This window comes from Pecten maximus, unplaced genomic scaffold (assembly GCF_902652985.1).
Source record: "Pecten maximus unplaced genomic scaffold, xPecMax1.1, whole genome shotgun sequence".
Classification (NCBI taxonomy): domain Eukaryota; kingdom Metazoa; phylum Mollusca; class Bivalvia; order Pectinida; family Pectinidae; genus Pecten; species Pecten maximus.
The window spans coordinates 74,192-101,960 of NW_022979452.1; the positions used below are offsets into that span (position 1 = coordinate 74,192).

The 27,769-nt window shown below is 33.5% G+C and overlaps 1 protein-coding gene across 1 annotated transcript in view; it reads left to right on the forward strand.

Moving 5' to 3' along the window:
* LOC117318665 (myosin heavy chain, clone 203-like) overlaps positions 1-23,848 on the forward strand; it is a 75,583-nt gene extending 51,735 nt beyond the window's left edge. The window contains exons 3-12 of the mRNA XM_033873627.1: positions 173-287; positions 10,661-11,372; positions 11,633-11,695; positions 11,821-11,883; positions 16,998-17,069; positions 18,781-18,802; positions 21,151-21,174; positions 21,615-21,647; positions 23,468-23,488; positions 23,738-23,848. Of these exons, the coding sequence (XP_033729518.1) occupies positions 10,702-11,372; positions 11,633-11,695; positions 11,821-11,883; positions 16,998-17,069; positions 18,781-18,802; positions 21,151-21,174; positions 21,615-21,647; positions 23,468-23,488; positions 23,738-23,848 (1,080 nt within the window). The 5' untranslated portion in view covers positions 173-287; positions 10,661-10,701. The remainder of the gene's footprint in view (positions 1-172; positions 288-10,660; positions 11,373-11,632; positions 11,696-11,820; positions 11,884-16,997; positions 17,070-18,780; positions 18,803-21,150; positions 21,175-21,614; positions 21,648-23,467; positions 23,489-23,737) is intronic.
* Positions 23,849-27,769: the final 3,921 nt, after the last annotated feature.

A 27,769-nucleotide genomic window follows, 5' to 3' on the forward strand; every position in this document is an offset into this window, starting at 1 on the left:
ATCGTTTATATTACGTCTGGGTGTATTGCCGCCACTTACTGTGATGTTTCGGCCTCGATATATTTACTTAATACACCGCTATCAATAAAACGGTGGTTATCTCCCAAAGCGGTATAGGACTTCCATATCATATGAGTGAGTGATCATTAAATGATTCGTATGCATATTCCAGGGGTAAAGTACTGTGATATTATCGTCATCAAATAACGGAGAACACTGTCTCATCAAAGCAACGTAAGATTTGTTAACATATCCTGTCATCGACGTCCACTTGATACAACTGACCGGTATGTAATATTTTTGTTGTATTGTCGTATATATATCTCAGTGAGGGCGAGCACATCACTTAGATTTAATGATGTAGTCATAGCTCCAATGTAGTAATTGGGGGAAGTGATATGTTCTGGGTTTCGGGTGGTGGTAAGGAGGATGTAACAGTTTTTATAGCAACTGCATTGTCTGTACGTTCATGCGTGATTCCGTTTGTCCGTTTCACAAAGTTTATAGAGTTTAGACTGTTGAGTTTTGTAGGGCTCTACCTGAATCATCACCACGGAGTTTTAAAAGTGTCAAAACCACGTCCTGCAAATTGAGACGCTTGAAAACATGGCTCAGATAAGAAGATTTTTTTGGGAAATGTTTTCGAATGTTATATATATAGAGAGGCTGTGGCTCTCTGTTGGTCATAGAGACAGCTTCGGATAGGGGATGTAGAAGTCCTTAAAATTGTAAACAGTTATGAACGACAGAGTGGATTTTGAAAAATCGTGTCAGTAGTTTATTGGGCAAAGGAGATCCAAAATTTTAGAAACAGATCCCTGAGGTCTAAAAGAAGGCAACATAATTCTATCAATCATTACTAGTCAAGTCTATTTTTTTAATGAATTTTGGTTAGGAGCATCATTTGGGAAAGGAAAACCAGTGTTATTTAATCGAACACAGTGGCTCCCCTTTGGCCAAAGGTGGGGCCAAATAATGGAAATAAAGGTAATACATTTCAATCCCAACAGTATATGAATGACTGAATTGATATTTATGAAATGTGAGATCTTTTGGAAATTCAATGCTGTAAAAGTTGGATTTTTTGCAACAAGTGGAGTGTTTCCCTGATGATCAGGGGCATTATTGGGCAAAGGCCATCGAATGGTGTATGAACGGAGACGCTACCTACCACGATGACGTAGTCTGGCATTGTACGGGAAACAGGGGTCAATCTGAAAATCGCTTCTCATCCTGAACGAGTGAATCGATTTTGATGAAATCTGGTATGTAGCTTTATTGGGCAGAGGAAATAAAATATAATATAAACGCAGAGAGTTAATTTTCATGAGGTCCTAGAGGCGGGATATTATACGGAAAATATAGGCAAAGCATATAAATCGTAACCAGTACTGATTTATTGCATGATTTGTGATGAAAGTTTGTCTAGCAAAGCACGGGCAAATACCGATAATACAGGTATTTCCTTTAAAGCGCAACGAGTCACGAACGACTGAATTAATTTTGATGTAAATTTGGCCTAAACCATTTATTGGAAAAAAACATTATTTATTTTCACATAAATTATTGCGAAATTTGGTCTAGAACATTATTTGCCAAAAGAGAGCCACTGTGGAACAAATCTTTATTTTACATAACTCCTGCCGGCCTATAATTAATATGGGAAATACAGAGAGTTACTTGAAATTGCTAGCAGCAATGATCGACTGAAAGGATTTTGCTGATTTTTTGGTCTGCCGCATTATCGGTCAAAGGACATTAAATATTGTGTAAAAAGAGACTGAGCCTACCCTTACGCCGTAGTAGTGGCTCATTGTATCTGGCTTATAGTCCCGTACGAATAAAAGTATTTTGTTGGAATTTAGTTTGAAGCATTGGGAAAAGATCATCAAATGTGGTATAAACAGAGACTGTTGCTTCATCAGTATCTCAGGGACGGGGCACTAAATAGGAAAAAAAGACAAATCTTTAAATCGATACTAGCCAGAAATGAATCATTTTTAATAAAATTTAGACCGAAGCTTTATTGGGCAAATGAGATCCTAGTTTTCATAAAAGAAGGCAATGCTTCTGTTGGAGCAGGTGGGGAAAAGGGTGGGGTGGTGGTGGGGTAGGGGAATGTAATTCCTGTGAAGGGGCATTTGTCGCTGAAATTAGTCTATGTTATAAAAAAAAGTAAACGGTAATCTTATATATGTTATACTAAAACATCACAACAAATATCAGAGAGATATCTCTAAAAATGAAATATACAATGCTTCGAAATGTCCAAAAATGTAAATCCATGTCTCTAAAACATGTAAGATAATTAATTAGATGAAGATGTTTAAGAAAACGTAGCATCACCATCTGAATTCATAACTGCATCAATCATAATGATGTTCTCTTAGACAAGGCGATTCGTATCAATCTAGTGTTTCATCAGCCATACCCGGTACCCCAAACTCCGTGTGGATGTATGAACAATCATCAACCCAGCATTAACAACCCTTTACCACTTGCAAAAACAACTCCGATGGCTTTAAAAGGTTAACGTATCCCTTTCCCATTTCATTTTACTCAAACAGCTAATATGTGTTTCGAAATTACGATATTGAACTTGAAGATGCTTTTAACTATGTGAATTTTACCATTATGTAGAAAATGTAAAATAATGCATCTATCTTTAATTGTCATTGTTACCACTCTAGCTGGTGACCATCTGGATGTCTCGTATTTATCCATTTCACCACAAAGAAATTAAGATGAATAGCAAAATGGTTAAAATAACTGGCATCAGGTATTATGTGTATACTAAAACACATTATACCGATAAAAGCTAAAATTGGTATAAACAGGTTTTCCGATTAGAACCATAACTTTAAGTTTGTCCGGACAACTCCTCCTAAACCGAAGGACCGATTTCAATGAAACTTCACACAAATATAAATGACCATGTGTATATGTGCATGCCACTTTATTTTTCTCAAAACTATGATTGCTATGGCAACTGGTCACTATAAACAGGTTTTCTGATAAGAACCATAACTTTAAGTTTGTCCGGACAACTCCTCATAAACCAAAGGGCCGATTTCAATGAAACTTCACACTAATATAGAGGACCATGTGTAGATGTGCATGCCACTTTTTATTTTTAAATTATGGTTGTAATGGCAACTGGTCACTATATTACTGGGTTATCTTAGTAAGCCTCTAATTAACCGTTCCAATTCACCGTTGACTCATGCAGATTGCGGGGGTATTAGTCAGCCATCCTGGCGTCAGTTCTAGCTCCGTATGTAGAGAAGGCATACCAAATAAACATGTATAAGCATGTACAAGTCAAGAGACATCACACGAATCTCGGCTGTACGAATTATGCCATTCTTACTTGGAGGCACTTCGGTAACAATACCCATTGGCAAGTAATCACGAGCGCACTTCTTGTTTCTTAACAGGACAACATCTGAAACACAAAGGTTCTTCGGGTTGGGATCCTTTTCCGTCGTTCTTGTATACCTTGGAGGAATTCTGTTTTTATTTTTTCAATAACATATCAGATAAACACTGAACCATCATACACTGTGCGTTATACATGTTTCTGGTATAGGTTTGAACGACGATATCAGTGATTGAATCACTCTTGTGAGTTGGAATGAGAAAATGGACTGAAAGGATAGTGGTTTTGAGGATCAGTGGTATTAGTGGTCGTGAATTAATAATTGCTGTTATTACGTCGAGAAGAAAAGTATAGCATCCAGGATTCTGCTGGTAACCCGAATTATCCGTTCCCACACATCACACATATGTGAGGCATGTTTGGGATTGAAGCTCCATTTACAGCGTCTTCGAGGAGAAATTTCCTGACAGACTCATTTTGAGCGTGGATTCTACCTTGTTTATCCTTCAAAGTTGGTGTCCTTATCAGACCTGAACATTTTGACCTTTCCTTTAATAGATATGGAGAGGCGAAGAGCGTTGATGAAAGAAGTGCTCTTCTCTTCTATTACGTCAATGTGTACCCTATTTGAAGCAAGACATAATTTCTCATGAAAATGGCGCACAAGTAAGGAATCAAAGTGGGATTTTTCATTTAAACGGAAATGTCCGATCTCCAAAATCCCCCTCCAACACAAAAGGTACTTGTTAATAATCAGTGAAAAAAACAGTTAGCTATCACAGTGAAGAGGTATTCCTTTTACCAGATACTCAAAGTCTTCGCCATATATGTTATTTGGCACCTGACGCATAATGAAAGTCTCTGCATGCTTGTTGTTGGTACTGTTAGACAGTGATCTAGCAGCACTGTTTAAAAAAAAAAACGACATGGCTCGTGCAATACTGGACAATGACGAGAACCTTTCATGTTTCTCAGCAGTAAGTAAGGTTTTCCGTTTTTTTGTATGTCAAGGCTGGACTTAGTACAGATCTGTTCAGATCATTTTGTCTTGTTGGGGGTCAATGAGATCAAATTCATTAACTGATTAGATAAGAGAAGTTCAGGTCCAGTAATCTAGGAGCAGTCCGCTAGCAAGGCTGATGGTACCAGTTTCGAGTTCCGTTTAAGATAACTATGAACCAGTTCCGAGTTCCGTTTAAGATAACTATGAACCAGTTCCGAGTTCCGTTTTAAAAAACGAAACGGAACTACTATGGTAGCAGTGTACAGTAAAAATGCCAAATTCTGAAAAATATGGCACATGTTTTAGATATGTAAATATTGCCAGTTAACCTTACATATAACCTCTAATAAAGTATATATATTTGAAATCTGTACAACATTTGCAATTTTAATAGAGCTCTGAAGGATAAGTAAACTGATATTTTCTGTGATTTTTAGAGCTGGGAATACCATGGTAACAGCTTAAAAAATTCTCAAAAATTGCAAAATATTAGGATATTTGACCCAAAATGGCACAATTCTCTACACAACTTGTTTTCTGAAACCTATTTAAAATTAAATATCTCTATCCCAAGGACAGCATTAATCTTGTTTGGACATATGTTGTAAATTAAGTTTTTCCGCTATCTTACCTTTTCTATGGGCTTCCATTTTGCGCTGCAGGCAAAACTAAATTTCCTGTGTAAACACACGTTCGGAAAATCCGGATATTTAAAATCCGGAACCAATTTATTGATTTTTGTTTTAATAAATGTGAAGCCTGTATGCACTACTTCATACTGAATATACCAATTATAGTGTACATTTATTTTTTTCATTTTTTATGCATATCATAATACAGGAGTTATTTGCTTAACAAAAAAATTGCCCATGGCCAGGCTGTCTTACTGTGGTGTGCTACCTATGTTTACGATTTACGGGTTTTGGTCCCAGCTCCGAGTTCCGTTTAAGATAAACGGAACTAGGAACCAGTTCCCAGGTCCGTTTACGAATTTGATGTAGTTCCCTGTTCCGTTTAAGCTTCAAGGGACAAGGATAAAGTTCCCAGTTCTGTTTAAGAAAATGTTGTATGTACGTCACCTTAATATGAGCCCCTCGTCTGGATTAGAATAAGTTTTGTTTAGGAAAATATTGCTTGTAGTTCCGAGTTCCGTTTTAACTGTATTAAAATATCATCCAATTCCAGTTCCGTTCAAGTTATACGGAACAAGGAACCAGTTTGAGTCGTAGAAGGGACCGGAATACCAGAGACAATTGCCTACATCAGACACATCAAATGACAACTTTCTAATGATATGTATGAGAATATGCTTCAAGACAAATATGTTTGAGTGAATTTGAAAAAGGGCCCGGTTATACAACGAATCTGATAAAATGTCTCTAACTTTAAGAAGGCAATGTTTAGCAATTCTCCTTAAAACCGTTTCAATTCAACAGCAATGCTTCAAAACGTAGGTATGAATTCAAATTCGATTCCTTAACATTCTATTCACATGTCTACTGTATCCATTTGCCTCCTGAACATCTTAAGATCAATTGTGAAACTGCACATAGCGCTGTTAAGTCTATCACTGGGTCGGAATCTGAATTGGACTAATGGACCAGTTCAATGCTCATTTCAAATGCAAAATGATAAAGTTGTAAAACATGGCAACAACATTTTACTTTTCTATTCTAAAAACAAAGATAATGTCTTATCATTAGTCGAGGCCTTGCAACAGTTATGAAATAATGCTGATCAAATCAGCAGTTGGGTGCTTCGATAACAAAAACAATATTGACATCATTAATCAATATATTGATATCATTTAATCGCAATACTTTAAGTGATACAATTAATTTGAATTCATAATATCAAGAATTTTGGACATTTAGTGATATCATTACTTCCTCTGTTACATGTTTGATGTTGATCCTCGCGTTAATTAATGTTATTATCAAAGTCCCTCGGGCTGATATGGTGGTCGGGACGATCTAGAAATTCACATGTTCAAATTGTTATTATTTCTAAGTGTTCGCATTAAGGATATTATTTGATTCATTGAATAAGCGATATGAATTAATCGAATTAATGTTGTCGATCATTAGTTCGAATTCATGATATAAATAATTGAACAAGGTATATTTGGAACGGAAGTCGTTACGGAAAGTCCACAAAACGACAGACAGAAATATTGCGGCTAAGGTAACAGTTTTTTAATACAACTCACACGAAATGCCATTTTAATTCGACCGTGTTAAAATGTTGACCAATCAGATCGAACGGCGGCCATGTCGGGTTGGAAGACGCGCGGTAAAATGTTTTCGTTTGCGGTCCCTCAGAATTCTTACATACCAATTTTTCGACCACTCAGATGCCCAGGCGGCCATATTGGTAGGGGGATCGGAAAAAAACGAATGTAAAAAGGTAACTATACACTTCCCAAATAATATTCCTATAAAGTTTCATCGGGATTCCGCTGACGGATTTCAAGAAATGTATCGGACACGATTCAGGCGGAATAAAGGAAAATTATAATAAAAGTAACATATTACATGACCTTAGACCTACGGAATTAAAATGCAAGCCTATGCGCCTACTCTTCTTATATAATCTGTAAGACTAAAGATGGACAGAATTGGTTGGTAAGAAAGAAAGTTAACTGAAATGTTTTTTTCTTTTTTAGTAACAGATCATGTAACATTTGACATGTGGACCTCAAGAACAAGCATGTACATCCCCTCCTCTCAGGGAATCTTGCACCAAATACGGAGATGATTTGTTAACAAGAATACAAGTTATCGCACGGAAACAAACATAAAAATATTTTCAGTAGCAGATAATGTGACCTCTGACTTACAAAACAACTCGAATGCGATCCCAAGCATCCCCTCCTCGCGGGAAACAAAGCAATATGTCTCTCCGAAACTTACGGAGGAGGCATAATTAATGTTTATCATTTATTCGATTTATTTACATACATAATTCCATTATTGATATCATTAATTCAAGGAATAAAGTTATATCAATTTGACTTGTTGATAATTAGAATTCATGATATCGTTAGATCTTTTAATGATACCATAAATTCGAATTAGTGATATCACAAATTCTAGATTTAATCTAATCATTTAGTCTAATCATTGACAGCGAATAGCAAGGAAGGCCTTTGGCAACACCTCCTTAGAAGTTTCCTGCTAACCCGCGTATTTCTCTGTTTCCAAGTGACAATGAAACTACTGTTCAAGATTATTCAATGAAATTGTAATTTTTTTATTTGTGTTGTTTAAAACTTCAGTAATACCAATTAAAGATTTTTTCCCAGTCGTCATATAGACATTTCACATTAACAGTAGAAGTCATATTGAAAAAGAAAAGGGTGTATAAAATATACTTTGCAGTTATTGCTTTGTTTGTGTACTTAAACTTCACACATATAGATACATCAACTACAAATAAAAACTCATATCTCCCTCCATGGACTCACATTTCGCGATATTTAGAAAGCCGTTTTACAAGCTACTTGTCATTTACGCAAGGGTAAAAATAATGAATATATACCATGAACGAGAACTGCGTTGTAAAATTCTCTCTTAGAGGTTACAACACAACAATTTCTCGTAGCATTACAACACCAGTCGTGTTGTTATCCTTTTCCCCAGAAGTTACAACGCATGCAATATTTTCTTAAACGGAACTGGGAACTGGTTCCAAGTTTCGGTTTTCTTAAACGGAACTGAAAACTAGAACCAAGTTCCGTAAAATTCATTCGTGACTGATTAATGACTTTGCACCCATTGACACATGTAGTTTTTCTTCTTCAGATTCGGGTCTTATATTGAGATAAAGTACATAGAATATTTTCTTAAACGGAACTCGGAACTAGTTCCTAGTTCCGTTTGTCAGGAGGACTCACACAACTAAATCAGCCAATCAGCTGGTGTTTCACCTGAACCAAGTCCCTGGGAAAAATGGATACTTTCTATATACGAGAATAAAGTGTAGGGTATCGAGGTTTAAAAAATTAAAAATATACACTTCGACTGAAAATATAATGTCGTAGGATTCGAGGTGTAAAAATGCGGGAATTCTTGGGGAACTCAAGTGTGCTGTTAATGTCAGGGTTACTGTCTTTCGAGTACCCGTGTGCTCTAATATGCCAATAAACCTATACAATTACAACATTTATTCGATAGAAAAAAAACCTTCAAATTTTAATTTGATATAAATTTCACATCATTTGAACTTTAAACGAGCAAATATAGGGATGGGGTCACTTATAATAACATACAGTAAATTAAATTCCTTAAACGGAACTCGGAACTGGAACCCAAATCCGTAAAGCATACACATAGTCATTCTGTTTTTCTTAAACGGAAATCGGAACTGGGACCAAAACCCGTAAAGCTTATACACAGCAGTTCCATTTGCATGTAGTCATTTATATTTATCATATTCATGCTATGGATTGGTAATTATCAAAGCGTATTAAATGACATTGAAGAACCGCATATTGAATTTTTATCTTAAGATTAGAAAAAAAATGTTAATATGATGATAGCGTTATTTGTATGCATTATTTTCACTTTCAACTTTAAACAAACAAAGAATATCGACATGATAATGAAACCATTAAAGAGGGCCAAATATGATAAAAATACAAGAAAATATACAAATCTAGAGAGTGCGTCCTGTAAAGATACAATGTACAAGGGAAAAAGTCTATTTGGTCGGTAGATAATGAGCGTACACAGTCTAAATCTATGTGAAATAAAGATAATGACAATGGAACCCATGGACATATCAAGAATAAACTGGGGTCATATATATGGATAATGTATCGCCGTTTTTTGTCTTTAATAAAGAATAATAACAAACGTTTACCAAGAAAAATTTTATCGATATGCCAACAATTTCCGCGTGCATTTTCAGCTAAACAATCTACTTGTTGATTGAGTGGCCAACATAAATGTAATACATGTATTATACCGTTATGTTAATACATTGATCTCAATGTATTTACATGCATGGGTGCAAATTGTAGATACATTGTGATCCAGGTATTGATGTTAACTATTTTTTTCCACTTCCACGATGATAGTTTTAGGGTATCGGGCCGAAATCACTTCACCATTGAAACGTTCTTGTTTAAGAAGGCCGATGTGGAGCAGCGGTATAGGAACCACGGAACAAAATGATTTCCCATAGACAATAATGTTAACGTTTACCACTGTCCTGCTGAAATGGAGTTTTCAAGACTTGTCCACTAACCATAATTTTGAAGAATGTCATCTCAGAAACATGTAAATAGAATTTTTATAAATTCTACCAATTTGAACTTCATAAGGGGGTGGCGGGCACCAGCTTGTATTGAACTCAGCACCAACAAATCACCTAAATTAACACTTAATTACCCCCCCCAGACAAAAATAAGAAAAAAACAATTCTATATATTTTACATCTACATGTATTGCCCGGCCCACACATCAAACTTTGGAAACTTCTCTCACCTGAATATTCACTCGGTAGGCCAGGATGCATTCACCTTCCTATCAAATCTGCCCAAACGGGGAAAACCCACACTCTGTTTTTGATTTTGTTCTGTAGTCCCTATAGAATCTTACACATTTTTTTCAATTGATCTTTTCTGGGATGGGATAGTACACTAGTGTATGATGTCCAAATAAAAAGTGGCTCACTGCAAGTCTTAGGCTGGTAGGTCAAGTCTTCTATGGTACTGTAGCTGCAGATTCCTATGAAAAAAAGACATAGAAATTGAAACAATTTTTTAGATTCAAATCTAAATAGCTTCTTTAATATAAAAATAGTTTTTGCCTTTATGTGATCTATTTGCATTATATCTCTAATTCAACTGAATACGTTGAATTGAAAAAAGGATTGTGCAACCAAAAAAGAAAAAGAAAAATTTCACATGTTCATGCTGAAACATTGCAATAAACACACCGAGAGTAATCTAAATATAATTCAAGCAAATGAGGTGTTCAAATCCCTTAATAAAGTCTACGTTGAAGCCAGAAAGAGAATACTAGCTGATCACCTCTTCCTTTTTTGTCGGTCCTGCAAAAGTTCCGAAACACCATATGGACGTATCAAACATTCAATTATCTAAAGGAACAACATGAATATACTATATAATTATGATTTGGATATTCGAAGACAATGTATCTGAGATATGAGTATGCGTGTATGTATAGATTTAACATGGACATATATATCAATATACGTTTTGTTATTCCCTGATGCGATTATCTAATACTATTACATATTTTAATTTACAGCATCTTATTTCAGGCTGACGCATAAAAAAGTGTCTACAGAAATGGCCCAGGCACATGTTCGTGGTGCGATAGATCCTCCTTGCCCAAGGCATCCTAAAAGTGAAGCTGTTTTTGTATGTCTCGAAAACGAATGCGAGGAAGCACTAGCTTGTCCCGAATGCATTGTAGGGGATGGGGATCACAATAAACATGAAATAACTTTACTGAAGAATCACTTGGATACCTTTAAGAAAAAAATCACTGACTTTAAAAAAAATACTGGAGAACAAATACTTGCTCCATTGAAAGAAAAGGTAGACAAAGTAGCAAACGAGCTAGAAGCAATGGATCCTGCTACGTCAGCTATCCTCGAAGAAATCGACGCAAGGGGGAAACAAATTAATGATCAAACAAACACATTAGTAACTGAACTTAAAGCAAAATGTAGCCAAATCGGAGCATCCAATCGACAGATGATGGAGCAATATCAGAGAAGGCTCTTGGGTAAGATCACTGAAATCGAGGCTGATATCACTGCGCTTGACAATTTCCTTTCTGCTGATTGTAAGGCAGATATTGTCAATGGAGCAAAACCAGCACTATCTAAGAAGTACCAAGATTTACCGTATCCTGACAATATCAAAGAAGTATCTTTCAAAGGCAGCGAGACCCCCCTGAATAACGTCGCAACCCTTCTAGGGATAATTGTGATTGGAACTGAACAACCAGTGAGGTAATCAATCACTTATACTTTTAACATGCGTTTCAGGCGGATGGTGGTAGATTGAAGAAGAAAAAAACTTACTTATATATAAGCATAATCTTCCTTTTTGAAATAAAAAATTAGTTTTTTTAGTATATCATTTATTTATTTGAATGTCGCATCGCATATAAAAATTGTTATAAATGTCATCTAGCATAATCTTGTTATGTACTCAACAGTTTAGCTACAAAACTTCACAGTTAATGTGTCACAATTTGTTCTATTTACAGGGCAGAAACAGATACCGAAAAGATCAAACGCCTAGAGAATTCCATCAAAGACATGGAAAAAACGTATGGATTTTAATATTTTGCAACAAAAAATTCAAACTAGAGTTTGTATTGAAATATTTTCAAAAATACCGAAATGATGTTAGGTTAAAATCAAGTATTGACTAATTTCACTTCATATATTGCAGGGGTAAAGATTATCAAGCCCATATCAAGAAGTTGCGAGAGGAATTACAGAATGCAAGGAAAGAGTAAGTTTTTTTTTTCAACAAAACCCTGTCTACAGTGATAACATGTTTGTTAAAAATTGAAAATGAAAAGTTCAATCACTATTTGATCAAGTACTTCATTTAATAGCAAACCATCAGATGTTATGGATTAATCTGATGAATAACGGATATGTTGAAATGAATGATTTGAATACGACAGAAAGAGCGGATGAAGCATGATGAGTTGAATGAATAAATAAATGGATTCCAATGCATGTGTGTTAATTTTGCGTCCCGTCTTGTTGCTCATTAGTGTATTCATGTAAAATATCCATTGTTGTACATTGTTACAACTTGTACATTCCGTTGACGTCAGATTGCTTACAGATCTCAGCTGACAATGTTACTTTTCTTATATTGCAATTGATCAGGTATGGCAAAACAATCTCAATCAATCTGGGATGTGAATGTATTTTATAAGAAAAAAATGCATCTTGCGCATAAGACTTCGACTTTGTCAGTGCATTCGTGGGACTCATTTATAAATTAATAATTTAATTAATAACGATCAATTCATTCACCTATCAACGTTTGTTCGTTTCTATATGCCGATTTTTGATACTTAAAACACTTAAGAGTTCTAATATGGAAGCATGGACATAAACACTTGCCTTATAAATCATCTTCGAGCACCCGATTACCCCCCCTCCCCCCTCCCAAAATACTTACTTATGAAGCAGATAAGAGCGTGGAGATATGTGTACGACAACAACGAAATGTGGCGTACATTCGTACGCAAATGTAAATTCAAAATTATTAAAAATGTAGTCAATTAATCGTCACTTTGTCGATTAATACCAGTGTATAATGCCGTTATGTAACTGTAAGTGAATATATAGAAAAACATGTACAGCACTTTTCCTCGGTTTCTGAGTACGATGAACAGGTTATCACGTATCTTAACCGACCACGTGTTAAAGTAGTTTTTCGTGCCGGTCACGTGAGCACGCAAGAACACGAAGACTGACGAAAACATCACGAAAAGGACGTTGGACACCTAACATTAAAATCTGGTCAAAATAAAAACAGAACTGAATTACTTATTGATGATTTTTTTTTTTTAATTATAAATGCAACATTAACCACATGCGCATGTTTAAAATCCATTAGCAGCAGAAAAAAATACACTTAATTGCATGAATAACCACATAATTAAAAAAAAAATACATATAATAATAGGATAATGTGGCACATTATAACCAAGGAGTCGAGATTACTTAGTGAGTTTGCAATAAGTATTGGTGATGAAATTCAAGTTTGCTATTTGTATTGAAATACGTGTACAGTACTGAAAATGCTTTATTAATTCTACTTAAACTTAAACATTTTGACAAATAACGAATCGATTATTACTTTCACGACCATCGAAGCCTGCATTATGTTCGTATCAATGTCAAATTACCAGTATTATCTTATTCTACATAATTTGAAAAAAAAATCAATAAGTAATTTCTTTACTGTTCCAAAGGGTATTAAAATTATAATTGTCACGATTATCATGGTACAAGGGGGCATCACTTGAATAGTAAATATCTAAAGAACAATAAACCTATTACGTTGAGCAGTCAAGTAAGCGACCATTACGTTAAAACTCCCGTAGTGACCTGTAAAGAACGTTGCGGCCCGTGTCTGTTAACAGCATTTATAATAGTTTATTGTTAACTGGAAACATTTGGTTATGGAAATTATGGACATAATATCATATCACAATACTGGTGATCAAAGTATTTCGTTAAGTGAAATATCGCCGTGGAAAGTTGAAGCGTTCAAGTTTTTGCTGAGGCAAAGAGGTTTGGAGACCAAAGGCTGCAAAGACAAATTAATTGTGTTGCGTTATGCTTCTCATAAATGGTGTATATGGAAACTACCATCTCCGATAGAGGTACAAACGCAGAGTTAGCTTGAGTATGCAAAATCACTTCAGACAGGCGAAATCAGCGATCTCTTCCAAATAATCGATGCATGGAAAGATGAGAAGTCAGCCTTGTCCCAGGTGTCCCCTGCTGTGTTTTGTTAAACTGGAAAACTGGAAAGGCAGATTTGTTTTCATAATTATGGTTGAAGGAAGTGCTTTACCACCTGGAGACTGATGACGTCTATCTTATGCGTGCACAATGGGCACCATCGCAGTTGCACAGACCATAGTGTATGGCCGTGTTTAACATTCCACCGAGGATATGAAGAGCACATATTGTTCATGTACATCGTACACATTAACCTAATGCTATAGGTATATTTAAAAAAAATGATAATAATACATCACAGATCTTCAAATTGTAAAAGCATGTATGTTAATGTTTCTTACCGTTAGACCAGTATAATGTTTACGACTGAACCTTGACCTTACATCGCATGTATGGACTTAATTGGCGTTATCACAGTATTCTATGCATTGGTTACAGGTAAGTGAAACTTTAAAGTGTAAAGCAAGTGTGTTCATATCAATTATCATCGTTTTTAAAACCAAAACGATTGATCATGTTCCTTAATTATAGGTTTCACACCACATATCCTCATATAAATTCCCCCTTTCATTTTGGATATGTGAAAAGAAAACCCTGCACCATCTCCGAAATCTTCATTTGACATGTAGACATACGGCATGAAAACATTGCTGCAAACATCAAGGCCACTAACAAGTTTTAAGCAGCTAACAATAAACATGGCAGATTTTTTATTTGTAAGTTTTTTTTTTTTGCATAACGTGTGGACTTTTAACAGTATATGTCAATTGAATCAAAATTATGTCCCATTTTGTAATTTGGAATGTTACACAATAATTTTGTGAAGACTAGGTCTGGTTACCCAATCCTTATTAATATTTTCAATATATACTGTAAATAATTTATTAGTTAATTAACAAGAAACTGTCTTTATTTTGTGTTAAGTGACTTGAATATTTATCAATTACAACTGTACATGAAATCTCGAAAAAGCCATCCATTTATCTTTAAAATTAGCAGCTTTTTATTTAACATGTTTATCCATTATCAAATTTAATATCAAATTGTAAAAAAGAAACATGGCTGCTGAAAAGACAACATAAGTTTCCACGCGTGATTAAATATTTTTTAAGACATATTGCAATATTCAAGTTGATATGAATTTGTGTTTTGTTATCATTGATAGGGAAAGAGCTTTTGTGTTTCGTATGTGTTGAATGTAGCAAAATATTTCTGCTAGTACTTCACACTACTGTTCAACTTAAAAATTGTACTTCTTTACTAAAACACAACACTTTAAGGTGACCGTTGTCCTACTTATTCTAAACCTCAACCCATTCAACACGGACAAAAAACTGAACATTTAGCCGTACACATAGCTTTAAGTTATGTAGCTTCATTGTGTGTCAAGATTATCCACATTTTGTTCTGTATTCCTAAATTTATTTGTATCTTGCCGATGTTGAGGTATGACTTTTTAAAATTGAAATGTCCATTGATCACAAAATGTGAAACTTGTGAAAAACATTGTGTTCACTTTTTCTAAATACTTTGATTTTTCAGATATTGCACTGAAGATGAACAGTGCATATCATCCCAAGGCCCAAGGCCAATTGGCTATAGCAGAAAATGAGTTGAGAATATTTCACGATGCAGATCAAACAAAATAAATAAATAATAATAATATTAATACTACTGTTATCGAGTTTAGTGTTATTCTTTAAAGGATACAGGGTACCCTGACTCTCGTGCTGTAATAAAGCATCAGAAAAAGATAATGTGATTCCTGACCCAAGGAAATTGAACCTAATGTTCAAATAGTGTGTGATCAAGTTCGAGTTTTTCAGTCCAGTATGTCAGAGTATCATTCAAGAAGGAAACATGTACGGATACTAAATAATCGTAGTGTTTGTTGTGGTTCTTGCAACGGATGGTATCATTACTCTCGTGTGTACGTCACACAGTCTCAGTTGAACCAGACGACCAATGGCCTGTCTTGCCATTCACGTAAAAGTAAAAAAATATATAATTTTAAGGACCTGAGTATTAATGTTCAGATATTTGCGGGGAACTATTTTTTATTTCATCATATATGTATTTATTGAAAATAGACAAATTTTCCAACGTCCCTGTGAAGTCTTTTATATGTACGTACAACTTGACACTAAATGCATGACCATAACTTTTAATTTAAAGTACGGCATTTCATCAATATCAAATTTGAATTACAAAGTGATTTCTTCCTTTGTGATCTTTATGATTTTTGCTTTTATAATGACTTAAGTTCATTCATAAATATTTTTGTTTTGTGTCAAATTATTTGACATCCAAAACTTTGTGAAGAAACATCATTTACATGTAACAAGGTTATTTCAAAGAATATATGCTAATGGCAAGTTCTTATTGCTAATTGAAAGTATGTGACACCTACGTTCCATGACTTTCAATTTCCACAATGCTAATGCACTTAATTTCTTATCTGTCATGTTACAAAATAATTTCTGATCACTAAATATCTTAATGCCCTTTCTAGGGAATTTTGATAAAACGTACTTGACCAGCTGTGAACATAGCATAGACTTTTATGTCTACTGATAAACATATCTTGGAAGGGTTCCTTCTGCTATTTTGATAATATCATCATTGTGACATAAAATGGTCAGAGGGCGTTCATATTTAAAAACCCTGAAACATGTTAGCCTTCTTATTGCTTGTTCTACAAATATTAGCCGGTGCAAAGGTCATTTGTACCATACCACTTATCCCCGGAGAGATTAGAAGTGGCAGTGACGAAGTGGAAGCTCCTATCTTATGGGGAATCCTTTATTAGCCAAGGCTTTTTTTAACTCCAAAAAATAATAGTTTTATTGAAAGTAATTTATAATCTACTTTTGTAGAGATTAATAAAATAAGACAATTAAGTGTGATCTGAACATTAAAATGAGGACAAAGACACTAATTCCATTGGTAATACTGATAATAAATATATATTAGATAAAAAAATGTAGATATGGACTACTTACATATTGTATTTATGTGTCATATTTGGACTTGACAATTCACGTTTATTAACATAGTATTATTTTAACGTAAACTATAAAATTAACACTCCACAGAATCATTTTTATTATTATGTTTTTTTCTTGTATAAAGGAAAACTGCTGATGCACACGAAAAGAGGAAAATGCAGGACTCTATTGATGAATTGAGAGCAGAATTAGAACAGTAAGTATTTTACAAATTTAGATGTGGTAATATCTGATGGTGACAACACCCGATTATGGGTCAACTCATATAACATCATATTCAGTTGATTAGATGCGTTTCATTATTATAAAATTAAATTAGTTTACATTCCATTCACTGCGTGTAAACTACAAAAAAATCTATGATATTACTGAATTATCCACTATTTATGTGTTATACGTCATTTTAAATACGAAACAGGAACACGGAAACTCGGTACACAAACAGTAAAAACAGGAATTTGAATCGTTATGAGATAATATCTGATTTAAAATAAATCATTCATATCACAAATACGAAACAAGCGTGGGCGATTATTCCTGGAAAGATTTACACTTGGGATTACCCGCTGTGCATCTAATCGAATTTGGGAAAATTTAACAGTGATACCTTTCACTAGTTACAACAAAGATGTGCCACAAATGTCCGTAATCGCTACAAATAGTGCTATTGCCCTAATCTACAATATGTACGCATTCGGCATCAATGTCAATTTCGATGAACCCGAACATATTCAATTAGTCTGAATTGCTCGTATGTTATTTAAAGTCAAAAGTCGAAACATTTCACAAATAAGATAAATAATGACTTTGCTTTCGGCGACGCCGATAATCCAACACAAGGTAATTTAACGAAGAAAACTAAAAAAACGGGAGCAATCCAAATGTCACAATGTTTAAATGAAGAAAACTATAAGGACTCCATCATCGCGTTTTTACGTTGCCATCGTTCCAGACACCGTCGATACTGCTCCTCGTGTCGGCTTCTACTGAATATTGTCCAGCGAAAGTTCAAATACACTATTCAGTTAATAGTATATGTATAATGTCCGTATCTTGCCAGTGTTATATGTTAGCTTTATGTTCTGTGTTAAACTAAAGCAGAAGTTAGTACTCTTAATATATCAGTCATGTTAAATATTATTTATCCTATTTAAGGATGTTTTGGAAGCTAGTATATAACTTTGCCCCGCAAATGATATCAAAACAGCAAAAGTCACTTTAAATCATACATGTATATAATGTCAAACCTTTGACAGATCATCGTACACAACAAACACAGGGAAATAGTTTTAGTCCTGTTTATTCTGCGTTGCTATTATATTCTTTTTTCAAAATGGTATTCGAAAAAAATCCACGATTTATATCATTTCTTTCACATATGCTTTCACATATGTACATGCATGCTTTCACATAAGTGCATGCATGCATGCGTTTATCATTTTTCCTTATAAAATCAGTAAATGCTAATTTTATCTATTTAGCCTGAATTGGAACTATATTTTTACGAATACACTTTAGTGACACAATTAATCATTATTTATATCCATTGGTTACTGTATATCTTTGCTTGTTGTGCATACATGAGTACAATTTACGCCCCCTAGCTAGAACTCATTTCTGACTAATTTTGCAAATCCTAAACACACTATGTTTTGAAAATTCAAAATGTATTAAGGATTTATTAGTATTGACATATCATCTTACTTTCCACCAATGAGTTTAAAGATTGACATCAATATTATAGATGTTATTTTGAAATATTTATCGTACAAAATCCGATATGTAGATAGTTTCACGTTTAATATGGTATTCAAATGAAAGGTGATACAAATGTATGTGTTTCCTTCTAACAGAATAATTCGAATTGTCGCATTGATGTTCTAATCATAATCTAATCATGATTACAGAAGCAGAAGTGCCATGCAGCAGGTAAGCTGTTTAATTAGTTCCATAAAACTCACACCAAAGGAGTATGTCAGAAACTATGTATATTGTAATAATATAATTAAATAAGTCTTTATATAATAATCCGAATTTTTATGTTAATGACCGTAGCGACTAAACAACAACTGTTCTGGATACATATTGACAAAATTAGATGATCTGACCACACAGGAACATTGTATAATGTTTACTTGCCGAAATATACGCAATTTAATCCCAATCAAAACCGCATCACAGCTTCAGGTCGCCATCTTTACTCAAATCAAAGCATCTGTGCGTTTGAAAGAGTCAGTATTGCAAAGCTTCTAAACGATCTTGTGATACAAAATTTAAGATTATAATAGAAAACGAAATGTGAATTTTAAATTAATTTGATTTCAATTACTTATGCTTTAGGTTAGCGAATCGTAGCAATCGTTTACGATGAAACTTTAATGTTCCACTAAATACTGATCACAGTATTTTTATTTTTACATTTTTTATTTCTTTCACTTCGGTTCATTTTAAGTGGTAATTTAGATTTCCCAATAAATTCGCGGGAAATGAATTTGATGACGTAACCGGAAGCCCACATGCTATTAGAACGTGACCCGGAAAATATGCATGACGATAATAAAAACAGAAGATGATTGAACATTATGCCGGATTTTTTTCGCATTTTTTGAGACACTAATGTCCTTAGATACAACGGAAGGTAACACTGATTTTGTTCATAGCTATCGTATCAAGTAAAACGAACAGTTATTGAGAAAATAACAGTATTTGCTTTACCTAGTTGAGATAGACCTACTTTCGTTTTGCAGTTTGTTACAGATATGGTCGTATAAATAATTCATCTTCTCAACCATAGTCGATCTAATTGCTTATCCGCGGGATATTTCTTTTAAGAATAGTTGTACTTCTCATGTACAGTGCATCTTTGTTTAAAATTGACTGGTATGCAGGTCTGATAAGATTTTCCTCATGATCAGCTGACCCTGACCACAGGTTCACGTTACGATCGTATCCTTTCGTAAACACTTAATAATAAATGTTTATATTATCCACGGCAGATTCGTCTTGATTACTGCAATTTTATACCATCTTGCAGAGATATTAAAGATAATGTAACTATAGATTGAAAAATACTGCACATATCAACGAAAGACCACGCTTTCCTTAGATGAAAATGTATTAGAATCTAATGCTACTGGTCACACAATATTATCTTTTTATATTTATTCTTTAAGTGGATGGATATGGCAACATCTTAAATACTTTCATATATAAATACTTATTACCGGTTAGCTTGTAATTTTAATAATATCTCATCAAATGTCAAACAAATTTCAACGGCGCCCAGCCGAGTAATGTTTCCGGTACAAAAAAACTACGTTGACAAACAAACTACGATAATAGAGATTTTACTGAAGACAGAATTACTAATTTCTTTCGGTGTTTGATTAAATCATCATGATTTATTAAGTCTATATGCCTGATTTGCTTAGCAATGCAATTATACATTAATGCATGATCATTTATATAAATTTATATTAAGTAAGACATATTACCGCGTGTATTTTGTATTAGGGGATTTAAAACGCACATGATTTCAACATACAGACTAACTTTGAATCGATAAATCTTGCGCAAAATATAAGCAAATCATTGAGTTTCAATCAGACCTTTGGAAACATAATAAAGGGTTTTCGAAATGGTCAGGATCTCTTGATTTGTCTTTGACACCCGTCGGGCAAATATTTATTATAAATACGAGGTAGGGCAATTAAAATAAAAATCTGTTTATAAATAAATACACTATTGCTGATAGTAAGTCGACAGTAAGAATTCGTTGTGAAAACAAAATATGATAACTATTGAAATAAATGTAATGGATGGTAAAAAAGGTTTTGCAATGGTAGACTTTTCAGAAGCGAACGATTCATATTTAGATTTATCAACTATAAGTCTTTATGTCCTACAATAATAAAACAATGTTTGTTTGTTGTTTTTTTGTTTTTTGTTGTTTTTTTTTGGGGGGGGGGGGGGGGGGGGGGGCAAAACGTACTTTATAAAGACGCAGTTTAATTTTCATATCAAGTTACCAAAACTCAATGTATTTATTAACTATAAGTCTTTATATCCTATAACAATATAGCATTGTTTTTGGAAAATGTAGTATACAAAAATGCAGTTATTTTGTTATGTAAAATTACCAAACTCAATGTCCTGTAATAATATAACATTGTTTTTGGAAAATGTAGTATATAAAAACGAAGTTTAATTTTATATCAAATTACCAAAACTCAATTTATTATTCAAAACTTGTATATACATAACTATCTATTTTACAGTTAACAGATACTTATACTTGTCAGGTGAGTATTGTAGTCTTATTTTTTTACATATCTATCACAGATGTAAATTTGATTATTTAGAATACCATAGTGATTAGCGTATTGCAAAACTGAACTGATCTATCAGATGATACAGATATACTATTGATAATCCAAATACACGTGTTACGACAGTTTTGTAATGTTTTCGATAATGTTTTACACCCTGAAAGATATGAAATACTGCTCCTTTTGTAGAGAAAAATATGTTGTTCAATTAAAGAGTATGTGAAGGTTTTGATTTACATTCTTATCATGACTATTATTACCGCCCTGGCAATGATGTATCAACTCATGTAAGAACCCATATTAGTGGTGTTACAATTGAATTATCAGTGAATGAAGTGTCAGTACATCCTTCTTTACATCCTGAATTAGTTATCCACGTATTATTTAATTCATATTTTTGTTTTTATTGAAAGTCGTGCCATGAACCAAAGTCGTCTTGTGCATGTGTAAGTATTGTTCATTCGTATTTACAAGCATTGTTTAGTCACATATCAGTATTACATATTTTTTTATCATGATTAAAATATAAATTATCATTCCATACAAGTGTACATATCGCTTCAATGCTATTGATAGCTTAATCTATTTTTCTATGATAATCGTTAAAAAAAACACTTTTGATTTGCGTTCTAATGTTCGCTGTTGCTTTACTTTTTTCTTTGTAGTGATAAACTGTTAATTGCATGTCAATGCAAACTGTACATAATTTCGACATATTTCCCGTCTCACTATCGAAAATGAATACACGATGTTGTAACGTCGATCACTAATTGTTTTTTAGGACCAATAATAACTATCAAAGATAATATTGCAACGGATGAGTTGTTGAGGTCATGGCAGAAGTTTTAAGGATTTTCCCGTAAAAGATGCATTTTACTTTTCCCTGGATATAACCAGTATGATTGGCTACGCTATAATTACATGCTCGGATGATATGCAGTTACAATATATATAGGATAATCTCGAACATACAAGGATATTTGTTCCGCTGTTTGTGCATCACTAACACATACATCACGTTTTGTATTATAAGGTTACTCAGTAATTAACAGAATTGATTCCAAATTACTATCAGACGGTTAGGTATGCTCCTATCAACCTTAATAGGGTATGGAGGCGGATGCAAATACATGTTTAATCCCCGATGTGAGCATTATGTCATTGATATAACTTAATAGAAACAAAATCGTAAAAGTATCATGAGGCCTTGGTCTACGTTTATGTAACAGCGAACGAAAATATCTAAATTATCTGTTTCTGAGTAATTCAAAATAATTAATGTAAGTTGTCGAAGATCAGTCGTTCGTTCTTTCATCTTATCATCAAGGATTTATTTCTGTCAAACCATTCATATTACTCTGAAAACAATAAAAAGCGCCAAAAGTTCAAATTAAAAAAAAAATCTCTTAATAAAAGAAGCTTACAATCTGTTGTGTTATTGCTGCCTCTTTTATAAAATAAAATTAGTATAGTAATGCGATGCACGCCATATATGGCCATCATAATAATGGTGACCGGTTAGCTGAATCGTTGAAAATTTGTTTTTGTGTGTAACACAGTTAATATTGCAGATGAAGTAATCAAAAATACATTCCATTGCTGTTACAGCAATTATAGTTAATTTTGATTTACACGTAATATATTATAAGACCAGCAATACCTCAAACATACATATCAGCAGATAATCAAACGTTGTTTCAAAATTCAATTATTTAAATATATGTCCATTAAACTTTCTGAGGATCTGGATATTAAACACAATGTTAATTTTGAATAACAATAACAAATCACTTATTATCAACGCATTTCATATTGATGAATCCTTATTTTTGTTGTTCATGTTGATATGATGAGTATGATGCGTGCATACATATGCATCTCAACATGTTAACTATTTCATACCGATGCGAAACATTAAAGCTTACTATATACAAATTCACATGAGTCGTCATTTTCAGTGAACAGTATAATTGTTTATGCTAACGGGGACATCTAAAGTAAACTTTTTTTCAATGTGTAAGTCATCAAAGGACAGAGTAAGCAAGTTTCTTTAATCAGTAAGGGTCTAACATGATTAAAATGTTAAGTATATGCAGTTGCCAACATAAACATAACATACTGCATGAAAAACAAATAGTATCATCGTTCCATTTATACCGATATTACATATTTCAAGTTAAATGTCTCAAAACACTACATCTATAGCAAGAGTACAAATAAATCACAGTAATGTTTATTAAAGTGCAATATCATTTCTGATTTACAGAGGACCTGCTCTAAATGTCAGGTAAGTATTGACGGGATCTATTGTGGTGGGGACTCTTAAACTCTTGACATGATAATCAATAGAGACACTGTAAGGTTATCATAATCAATCGTATAATATTTTTGATCTGATACTAACATTAATTATTTTCTGTCAGAAATAAAATCAATACAAAGGCAATCAAATCTGACACATATCTAAACTATTTCGCCTTTGAAAAATATATCGCTGTATTTGTGTTTATGATGATTCAATGTTTTATACTTTCAGTACAAAGGGAATGACTTCAAAGTAAGTATTGTGTTTCACATAATTTGTTTAGGTAACTATTATATAATCCGAATATGCATACAATTTGACAAGCACACTACTGATCGTTGAATCAATACATCAGCATGTACTAACAGCTAAGTACAACAGTTGGTTTGCCAAAGTTACAATTATAATATACCAAAATACCAACATTGTTCATCCGTAGGAATATCAAACATGAAAATTACCACCCACATCACGGAATCAATGTCATAAGATAGCAGCATTATATAACTAACAATATCGGTAAATTTGCATACTTATTATGAACATCTGACATATATATGACGAATGCTACAATTTAATGCTTACTTGATAATTACGTTCATGTAAATGATTAAGGCAGCCACAGACCTAACCTACATTGTCTGTTATAAATCCCGCTTATAATGCCAGCATAAGGTTCCTCCTTGTCCTGCATTGTATACATGTAAACTGTAAATGCGTTCAATTAAACGTTCAATTAATAAGATATCAAGTTTGCATTTTGTTGTTGTGATGGGTAAACGACTTAATTGATGAAATAAAGCTGTTGATGTTTTGACTAGCTTGATTCAAAGGGAATGATTGGATACCATGAAATATATCATGTACATACACCACATGTAGTGTACTAAATAACAGGGTATGACATCCCTTTAAGTGGAATCAATCATTTAATCATTAGTTTATGTTTAGTTTGTCCGCTTCTATGCCCCATTCGGTTCTAGAGTCACCGATTAAATTTGGAACACCGAAACATGAACATTTGAAACACTTTCGCTATAAATCGCTCCAGTGCACCCTACTACTCACAATCATGGTAAAGTACACTGAAGTAATGATTCATAGAATGTGATTATCCTTAATGTCATAGTTTCTTTTGAAATCGAAATGGTTTCGCAAATATTCATAAAAAATCTTACTATTTTATCATCTATTTCTTTCAAAGCAATTTTTAGTACAAGCAATGGAGTCTAGAGCAAATCAATGCCCATATCGGCAATCAAAGGGAATATTCAATTTAATGTGACATGGGGAATTATTATTATAATTTCTATGAGTAGTTTTCACAAATATTTGTTACCCTTTGTTATTCTTATAGAGAGAGAGAGAGAGAGAGAGAGAGAGAGAGAGAGAGAGAGAGAGAGGGGGGGGGGGGGGGGGGTCGGGTTTGGGGTTTGGAGGAATTGTGTGTGACCATTCAAGACACCAGGGGATTGTAACACTTAAATATTCCCCTGATCTCGCTCCATCAGATTTCCTTCTATATCAGAAACTAAAACCGCTAATTCAGGCATCCAAACCCTTACACTACCATGCAGTTGATGGCTTTCTGATCGGGCAAGAAAATTAATTCTATAAATGTGGCACTGCGGTCATTAAACACTGCTGGCAAAAATATACATATACCGAAGGGGATTATATTGAAAGACAATACAATATGTCCGGCAAAATTTAAATCCTTCAATTGTAATAATTATAATTATAATCGATCTTTTCAAACTTGTATATAAATAAAAAAAAGTGCAAAAAAAAGAAGAAATGAACAAATAGTGCATTTTTAGTAAAAACATATACAGCCTGACATGGTTTCCAATGTTCAGAATTAAACTACAAAAGCTTGATAACATTAATTGTAATAGACATTGACAGAGATAGGTTTGACTTGAAATAGGCTTACCAAGCCTCTCAACTTAGTGGACTATGTTATATATTAGCTAGAATACAGTGAAATTGAGAGAAGATAAATGACAAATAAATCGTGTAATATATTCATGCGATGGAGTAGTCTCTCTTTATAAGACAAAATTAGTTCGAAATCATAATCTAACGGAGAGAATACCTTTTTTTTATTAACAATTTCCATAAAATGTTAAATAAAGTCCGTAATGTCAATGTCAGTGAATTATTAAGTAGCAAAAGTATATATTGATGCAAACGTATGACAATGTACTGTACTTTGACAGAGGTAATTAAGGATAAGTATTTAACACAAGGATCCTTATCAAAACAAATCATGGTATATGAATATTATGTACAAAAAATGACTAATCGCATATTAGATATACATCGAGTTGCTCTTTAAAGCAGGAACAAATCATCGTTGAAAATTCATTTTCTTCATAATAAATACATATCAATGATTGGTATACGACTGAATTCATGAACTTATACTATAATTCGAGAACGGTTTTGTTTAAATTGGTTTGATCTTAACGTATTGAAACGTTCTTTCGCAAAAGACATCGTGAACCTTCAAGATATTCTGTGTACCAAGCAACAGGGTGTATCATTGTTTAAAGTTAAATTCATTATAATTGTGGTTTTTTTCCAATTTCTATGATATATTGAAGACCACGTTCGTTATAAGTTTACAGTTATTTTAGGTAAACACTATAATGCAATATGAATATGTTAACATATATATACCTAAAGACGGAATATTTCAAGACAACTTTCGTTGCTACAAGCATCTCATATCATTCGTGCAGATGTTGTAATAAGGATTTTATTTTATGTTTTCAACGGCATCTATGATAAACACCAACATACATATAATTGCATTGATGACAAGCACATGCCCAAACTCTACGATTCTTTCACTAAACAAAATATAAAGTATGTAGTTGCAAGGTTTCATTTATCAGAATTTTGTCTAGAAATCTGCTAACAATTACACCTCAGTTCTTCTGTTTAACATTCAAATCCAATGCTTGCTAGTTAAAATTTGGTTTCCTCATCCTGTCGCATGTTCTTGTAGTTCGAAACCTGAATCGTCCCTTTCACAACTTAATTTGAGTGCGTGACTGAAAACAATATATCAAGTTGCAGGCATTATTGTATCAGAATGCATCGATAGAAAAAAAGAAAAGAGAAAGGAAAAAAATCATCACGGTTATAATGCCTATCATTTCATGAAAGGTGCCAGATAAACTGTGGAAGGAAATGATAAGGTAAACAAAACTTTTACATGCTTTTAAAATCATTGATTACATTTATCTTCGGATCTTTTCAGGGGAGGTTTTAATACGTTTAGATAAAAAAATGTATCAAGTGGCATGCATTATTGTATCAGAATGCATTGAAAGAAAAAAAGAAAAGAGAAAGGAAAAAAATAGCATAAACTTTAAAGGAAATGATAGGGTAAACAAAACTATTCGCCAGACGGACGGGAAAAGTAATACCACAATACTCAAACTTTTACATGCTTTTTAAACCATTGATTACATTTATCTTCAGATCCTTTCAGGCGAGATTGTCAGAGTCTTCCGACAACATCATGTTAACACACAAGTCAAAACATGATTTTATTTATATCGTCTTACTCAAGCGACATGTTTGTTTTACTTCTGATTTCTTTTGATCGTTTTTTGTTTGGGGGGGGGGGGGGGGGGGGGGGTCGCTAGAAAAATAAGAAAATAATAATATATATTGGATGTTATTCAAGAAATAACGTAGTTACAATATCACTACTTCCTTCAATGATATATTGATAAAGTCCTACTCAGTTGATCGATACTTTGTCATTTGCGACCTTTTATCAATGTTACATTCCGATATCCAGGATGTAAAGATACACAAATCTAAATTCTACTTCTTTTTTACCTACAAAACCATATGGGATATCATTTATAATACCAGTCTTAACTACTTAGTTTAATATCAATAATCACGTAACATGTTATTGTTCATCATTTAACAACAAAACAAGGTTGAATATCAGTAGTTTGCACTACATGAGTAAAGGAAGCATTGGTTTCTTGAACGAGCAGGTATGAACACATCTTTCCACTTTATGATTAAGAATCAACGAGAGATCAAATAACCTTAAACACTATGAACACTATGGTACCAATAAGTATTGTACATGTGCTTAGGATTAAACCATAATCTCTTCAACATTATGCAGAATGCAGATGGCAATTGAATTTCACATTGTACGAAATTGATAGACTTAGGCAATAATATAGCGGCATTTTAACCAGGATGATAAAAAGTAATCGATTA